This window comes from Schistosoma haematobium (assembly GCF_000699445.3).
Source record: "Schistosoma haematobium chromosome Unknown HiC_scaffold_55, whole genome shotgun sequence".
NCBI classification, from domain to species: domain Eukaryota; kingdom Metazoa; phylum Platyhelminthes; class Trematoda; order Strigeidida; family Schistosomatidae; genus Schistosoma; species Schistosoma haematobium.
This window is the reverse complement of record NW_026137007.1, coordinates 19,581-27,812: the sequence shown is the minus strand read 5'-3', so window position 1 is coordinate 27,812 and position 8,232 is coordinate 19,581. Positions and strand designations below refer to the sequence as shown.

The 8,232-nt window shown below is 38.3% G+C and overlaps 1 protein-coding gene across 1 annotated transcript; it reads left to right on the top strand.

Moving 5' to 3' along the window:
• The first annotated feature begins 2,727 nt into the window (after positions 1–2,727).
• Positions 2,728–7,324, top strand: WBP11_3 (WW domain-binding protein 11). Its single transcript, XM_051216589.1, has 9 exons — positions 2,728–3,009; positions 3,046–3,143; positions 3,181–3,268; positions 3,300–3,441; positions 4,253–4,412; positions 4,455–4,524; positions 5,412–5,540; positions 6,058–6,330; positions 6,994–7,324. The coding sequence occupies exons 1-9, from the start codon at positions 2,820–2,822 to the stop codon at positions 7,116–7,118; spliced, it is 1,275 nt and encodes a 424-aa protein (XP_051064150.1). The 5' UTR covers positions 2,728–2,819; the 3' UTR covers positions 7,119–7,324.
• Positions 7,325–8,232: the final 908 nt, after the last annotated feature.

Sequence of the window (8,232 nt, the reverse complement as noted above, 5' to 3'; positions counted from 1 at the left end):
TTAATCCTATAATCCTGATACAGTGCGCGCGAAACATCAGCACACCAATATGGCCCGTTCAGGCACCCAATGGATTCACATCAACTCCCAAGAAAACAGAATAGGCTCACACTCCAATATTCGAAGTAGGATACAAAAAGACAGCCTGTTACAGACCAGTCGCATTACTTTCGAAGATAATGAAGGGATCGTTCGGTGAAAAAATAAGGGAATACATGAATAAAAACAAAGTCCATGAAACTCAACATGGGTTCAGAAAAAGTAGGTCATATGCTTCCCATGCGATTGCTGGACAAACTGCTAGAACCAAAAGACATCGGTTCATGCAATATTCCTCAGCTTCGAAAGGCCTTTGATGCAGTACCTCATGTACATCTCATATCGAAGGCTCAAACGATAGGTTCCACTGACCCACTTTTATTCCGGCACAGCAGCTACCTAAAGAACGAGATGTTTTGTACGAAGATGGAGTGCACTCTGATCAGAGTCTCTCGACGTCAGGAGTTTCACGATGAACAATCTTAGGTTCGATCCTGTTCATGATCTTAACTAAAACCTGTAAGATAAAATTAGCTTGGCGACACTGATCTACGAAGGCGACGCAAAGATCTGGAGTTCCATAGAGGACGAAAGTGAATCACTTGAGCTTCAGAAGGACCTTACAACGATAGAGTGATGGATATCAGATAATCTAGTAAAACCTAACCTGCCGAAATGTCATGTTATAAACACTATACCTCCCGCGAAAATCTGCTACCGACTGTCTCCTCAGTGCATGATTTCGGACTTCTGACAACGGAAAGTTTAAACACCAGTGCAAACCACATAAGGGATGTACCTAAGACAAACCCAAGTCTCCACCTTATGCGAAGACAACGTAGCTGAGCCATCCCAGACTTGTTCTTAGCACTGTTAAACCTACACACGGTCCCACCTCGAAGTTCGCAAGGCACCCCTTCTGCTAAAAAGACAAGTCTCCTAGACCAAGCACAGGGACGAGCAACTAAGCGGGTGGTAAGTCTAAGACACAAATCGTACGAAAACAGACTCCAACACCTAAGTTTATTTTTATTCAGCCACGGAAGAATAAGAAGTTATAGTAGTACAGAACATATTAAATATACCAGGCCACATAGACAAAAGTACATTACCAGAACATCACCACCATGCTCCCAGAGGGAACTCACACAGTATAGCAACAAGTAAGTAAAATATTTACTTATTCTTGAGACAATTGTCTTCTTTTATGACTCAAACGATCACTTCGTTATTTTCACATTACAACCAACCAACGTCTAACCAGGTAGTCTGATGGCTACCTGGTATCCAGAAACCCTGCTTCCCTGAGGCAAACCTACTCACTCAAACTTCAAAAAATTCAAATCCATAAAAAACCGCTACACTGACTAGATTTATTGCGGCTGAGGGACTAGATTTTTACTCATTAGACTCTACAAAACACCTAGAACCGTACCTAAACATCGGGAGATGAGAGCAGAGAAATCATTTGGTTAATATGGACTTGACAAACAGATATTGCACGCTAGACATTAGGAGGGAAACCCTGGAGATTTAGGTTCCCGAAAAGGAGAATTCATACAAACTTTTCCTGCTCTGAGTAAGTGGTCTGTTAAATAAACAAGGTCATCGGTTTTATTCCTAACAGATGACATTGAGGTCTAGTGACTCGTGTGGAGTTTTATGATAAAATCGCACCTGAAATCACCAAAACTTTACCCTTTATAGTACAGGAATCTTAGAAGTGACCTTCTAATGACATACGGTACCCCAAACACTTCAGGGCATCCCCTTAAATACTACTTCATCTCAGCCCCAACAAAAGCTCACGGATAGAACACAGAAACTGGGGGCACAACACAGCACGGTGGATTTAGCTGCCGATTGAGCTAGCCCAAGAGAATGGCCAATTTGACGGAAGAATTTTCCACATAATCTTCAACAGTTTCATTCGTCCCCATTCAGAGTACGGAAAAATAGTATTTCCTCCCTCACTTCAAAAGGATAAGGACACTCTGAAACGTATCTAACTGCAAGTCATGAAATGAGTCCGAGGACCCAAATTCAAGCTCAATGAAGAGGGCCTCCAATCACTAAGCCCTTATTCGTAAGAACATAGCCGTCTTAGAGGCGACGTTCTGATGGCGTACAGCATCCTTAACACTTCTGGACATCCCCTTAATCACCTACTTAAGTTAAGCTCCAATACAAGCCTAAGGGGTAATACCCAGAAACTGGAGACAGGACTCAGAAGAGCGGACTGTAGACACAATTTTCAATCCCTTGGAGTAGTCAATGGCTAGAATCTGCCGCCGGCTAAGATAGTTCAGTCGACTTTCCAGGAGTCCTTTAAGAGAAAACTTGATAAATTCTTAAGGAGTAAAGATAGTATCTTACTTTGATTTACCGATTTCTCTATCCTCTATCGTTAATATACCTAAGTTCCTGTCTGGAGGCATTGGTGATCCACTGCTGCTGGACACGAGGGCCAGTTAAACAAAACCTTCTTTCATTCCGTCCACAACAATTTGAACTATTTGAATTCTCAGGAGTCATCCAAGACGAGACTTGACATATTCTTAAGTAACAAGGACAGTATCTCTATAATTTGCCAATGTTTTTCATCTTATATGAATATATATATTTGCTAAGCTTTGTTCCAGACTACCTATTTCATATATCGCTTCAAGTTTTAAAAACAAAAATGTACTTTTTCAACACACACACAGTTTGGACTTGAAAGTTTATAGGTCACCAACTACCATCGGCGGTCTTTCCGAAAAATCTACAAATTGTGGAAAATGGGTCGTCGTTCGGTGAATACTACAAAAAGTGGGAAGTTTATGAATCCAACAGATCAAGCGAGAAAAGAAGCAAGAAAACGGGAATTGAAGAAAAACAAAAAACAACGCATGGCTGTGCGTCATGCAGTGCTTAAATCCAAAGACCCTCTACAATTATTAGAAGAAACGACTCTCTATGATAAACAAGGTAAATTGTATGAGGGTTAGAATAATTTCATTTCAGAGTACGATCCCAGTGTTCAAGCTCAACTCAGTGAAAGGGTCATTCAGGAAAAACGCCGAAAGCTGTTGGAAACATTCGACCGTCTTGTTATGTTATACGTAAATGGGTTCACATTGTTGTTAAAATTATATTCAGAGGAAACAAGATGCAGAATATGCCAACCGGCTTCAAGCAGCTCGTCAAGACTACGACAAAAGACGGCGTGAGATGATGCTTTATTACGGTAAGCATTTATTCTTACTTTATGTCCACAGAACAAGTAAAGTTAGCTGAAAGAGTAAAAGCTAGTGAGATTCCGCTCCCAAAACTGCCGCAATCACAGATGGGTCTTATAACGTCCGACATACCTTTGCCTCCTGGAGGTTACGCTAAAGGTATTCTGAAGAAGTCATTAGGGTTAGTTAAAATATTTGTCAATAGCAATTTCACTCAAGATACACAATAATCTTTTCCATCTATAAACTAAGGGTTAGCTCATTATTGCTGTCTCTGTAACTGCACAATTCATGTTGGTGTGTCTATGCACTGGTTCATGCTTCCGTATATAGTTGCATCTGGTGGACTCAAAACTACAAATATACAAATAACAGCTTTGTTGGTGGGACTATAATTTATGGACAATCTTTGAGCGACACCAAGGTAACCTTGAGAGTGTCCACCTAACAACTAAGACTGGAGGAGGGTTATGAACCAGTGTGAGGAATTAGGATTTACAGTCGATGGTTGAGGTTATGAATTAGATTTAGGGTCAACATAAATATACGTACGTGAAAATTAGTTGTTATGAAAGTAAAATTGATAGAAAATTGCGATTTCGCTTATCAAGTAACATGAAATCGTCCGACCAAATCCCAGAATAATAGGGATTACAAAAGCACCAATGGTAATAGAAAAATTAGGCAAATATTTATACTGTTCTCAATCAACAGTTACAATCGATAAAATAAAATGTAACGGTAAGCTGTCCGTTGTCGCCTCCACACTGCATCTGCAAAAATGAGGTCACAAGTGATTTGACGTAAACGAGCATTGGTTGAGAATATAGCACAGCTTCATACTATTCGCGATTGGTTTTTGTTTAGCTAAGTTTGATGACATCTTAGGGAGTAAACTCAACTAATAATTTTGTGATCTCGTATTACTACCACTGCATTAAATTCCAAAACAAGAAACTTAGTTTTTATTTGTCTTGCTTTCGTACCGACAGAGCTCCAGGGCTTCCACCTAGTATACTTCCTGCAGGTCATAAGCCGCCTGGACCACCTCCAGGAACACCTCCTGAATTGTCAGATAGCGAAGAAGAAGATAATTTTGCTGATAATACGACAAAGCAACGCAAAATCCGATTTGCTGATGCAGACCCTATGGTATGTAAAGTGGTATATATCTGCAATAACGTTTCTTTATAGCCGGAGCAAGAACAACTAACCGGTGATTCATCTCTGCATCTCGGCGAAAAATTCACCGGTGGATTTACAAGTAAGTCAAGCTCTTAACCTCTTTTTACTGAATTTATATTTATTTATTTGAGCACAAAATGGTACAAAGGGGCACCAAATACAATGTTTGAATATCCTCATTAGACCAAACAGTGATTATTTCTGAATTTTTGTCATGTGTTGCGAAGTCGGCATTTTCAGAATAGTAAACATTAAATATAGGCAGCGAGAATTGTTGAAGCACGTGACATGTGGCTTCACAACATATTGATTCACATTCGACTCAACATTTATTGAATTTCACCAAAGTCGTATCCCACTTAACTTCATGCATATGGCGTTGCGTACTGACTGTGCCCTATGTTTGTGTATTGACTTCATGTTTTTTGACTATCCATGCCTTTGCATGGCATTGCAGAATGAGTCCACGTGACTAAAAGAAATGACTGTCTAAATACTTTTAACCTCACCCACCTAGATATTTGTATAACTATTTATTATTTATTTGAACACAAAGTGTATTATCGCACAGTAAGACAATATCATCCACATATTCAAAGTCGAGAAGTCCTTCTTCAGGCAACAGGTCCACGCCGTCCAAAAATTAAATATATAGTCATTCTCCTCCAAATTTTGTTACTAACCTATACATTTTTCTACCGGTGGGCATGCTCTAGTCAAAATCTAGGTATTATTCAGAGTAAGGAACTCCAAAACGCCGTCTTTCTAAAACTTACTAGAAAATATTGGTCTAATCACTATGTGGTGTTTGTCCGTATTCTTCTGATATATTTTCCATTCACCATTTCTAGTAAGTCAACTGCTTTAAATCAGTTGAGGAAACATTATAGTTGCGAAGCGTTTCAGAGCTTCCGTTAACTCTTAGCAATTAAATCATGTGACTCTGTTTCTTACTTTAATTTGCAGCTATTACTCCTCCACTCTCTCAAATCCCTTTACCGCCGCCCATGGCTTTACCATCCTTTACTGGCCTTATTCGTCCAGGATTTCCGGGAGCACCTCAGCCTACTCTAAGTCGTTTCACTTACCAACGCCGTAAGTCATTTTCAAAACATTGCATTAATTGTATCTGACACTCTCGTTCCAGGTTCATTAACTAAGGCCAGTCATTGTGCATTTAATCAGTATTAAAAATGAGTCGCATAAAATTTGGTTATGAGGGCTTTTTGTTTTAAATATACTTAGGATCTACTTTAGTTGTATATCGTTAGTCTAATACACCTTTTTCTAGATGTACGTATTTATCAAGGACGGGTGTAGAAACATTCTTACTACCAGTACGCATATTCTAGTTATAAGCTTTTATAGGGCAAGTCCTTCCAACAACACCAAAAACCTGGGAATTCTGAGGAACTGTTTCTAGTAAATGCAACTTTGTGCGACACACCACTTCAACGTAGTTTTTTACTTTACATCAGTCCGGTTTATTAGATTAAGCCATCATACACTTCTAATTATTGATGTAAAATTACAAAACCTCGTGTTCATTTAAATAAAAAGCGTTTCTTCTTTATTAGTTTCTTAATCTAATCTCAACCCTGTTTTCATTCAGCCACTGGGGCTATATTATCAGCTCCACCTAGTTTGCACCTTCGTGATCCACTTGATAATGCGGAACTTGTAAGTGGTCCAGCTGTAGCGAGCATTCCAACAAATCAACCAAATCCAAGTGGAACTACTATAGAAGCAAAGCCCCAATTGAAAAATTTAATAGGTTACGCAACACGTTTTGTCCCTACAGCGCTTAAAGTACGCAGAATTGTTCGTGATACTAGTGGTCGTCTAGTCACGACAGGTGGAGGGACAGCTGCATATGGAACAGGAAGTGAGTTTACATTATGGTAATGTATAGTTTCAAAAGGACCAGTCTATTTAGTATTTTGGCGCATAGGATACCTTTGTAAACGTTTTTATATTATTTCTGTATATGTAACAAGTTAGGTTCCCCCTTACCCTGGATATGACGGGACAATATCAGTTTGTTATTGCTAATTACTGTACCCGGAAATTGGATATTTTATAAATAGTTCTTTAAAAACACGTATTATAATGCTCGGTTAGGAATTATCTGTGAATGCAGTTCTACACACTACTAGATCATGACACTAAGCTGGAGTTCGACAGGAGGATATATGATCGAGACAGTTGTTTCAAAGTAACCGCTTTTCAACCATGCCCTCTATACATCATTATTTACGATAGGGAATGTTACTATAAGGTCACCTCAAGTTCAAGTATACGAGAAAGAGATTTAGGTGTTTTAAGCGCTCATCGTGAGTTTGGAAAGACCCATCGCAAACTTAGTTCCACACATTGAACATGTTAGAGTGTGACAGCATCCCTAATTAGACATGAACTAACTGCTTGGATGCGATACTCTAATTGAAGCCTTACGAATATGTGGTTTAAAACCCGAAAATTTTTAGTCAAAGTATCACCTTATATCCTACCCAAATAATCCAGTCATTGTTTTTTATTTCAATTTTAGAACAATCGAATGCTGTTTATGATCGTGTTGCCAAATCTGATTCTACAGGAATTAATTCTGGATCAGCGACTAGCAAAGATGATGCATATGAAGAGTTTATGCGTGAAATGGAAGGCCTTATATGAGAACAGTTTTCAGACTCCATGTATAGTTTTATCTTATTTTGAAATTGTCTTTCATATACTGTATATTTCAATGCGTTTTTTTACTCATATGTATCTGAAGTAAACATTTTTCATTGAGTCCATCTTAAATCAATTGTTTACATGTCTCAAATTATGAACACGTGTTTCCATAGAAAATTCTCGATAGATACCACTTATTATCGTAGAATTATACTCTCCTCAGTGAGACTTATCAAAACCATCATCCTAATTGCGTACTAGGTTGTTTCTAAATATGTAGACCACAATATCAAATCAATTTATTTGAAGTACATTTTTGTTCATCTTATACACAAGCATTCAAATATATGTCTGTATATGATCATCCAGTTAAACACCATTTAGATCCTGGTGCATACGGGTATCAGGTTGTTGCAACAGCGAAATGATGTTATTAAGACGAAAATAATAGAATAAGTAGTTACGGTACCACTGGTAGTATACGACTCGAGAAAAGATGGATTTGTGAATCGATAAAGCATCATATAGTTTCGAAAATCAATATTTAAGAGAAGATATATAGTGAATCCATTTACATAATTGCGACCGCTTCTTAGCCATGTCACTCAACGTCTTCAATCACTGGTTGTGATATTCGTGCGGCCCCCAGCCAGGTAGCTTGTATCTACCAGCACAACTCAGTCCAATGGTCAGTGACTTCATGAACTGATGGCACGCTTTGGCCTTTACAAAGTCATCCTACCTATCTTTGTAGAGATTACATTACACGGGAATCAACAGGCCTTCTTATACACTAAAGTTTTACCTAGCTTATTAACTCTTAAAACATAAATAGTTTGAGGTTAGTTTTTTTTATATCAATAACGTGTATAAAGACTCATTAAGTATAAACCGTAATCACGTTACGGTTAATGTATCTGGCTAGTTACTTACCTTTTACTTTTCGAATCCCCAGCTGTCGATTCCTCACATTTGCTGTTTCGTGAGGCTAATCAAGTAGCCAGATCAGTTTCAACTATTTTATCTGTTTAAAAATAGACTGCTTAAATAAATGTCAACTTACACTCTAAAAAGTTTGGGAGTTCAAAAGTTTATCGTTGTCAATTCATGACAA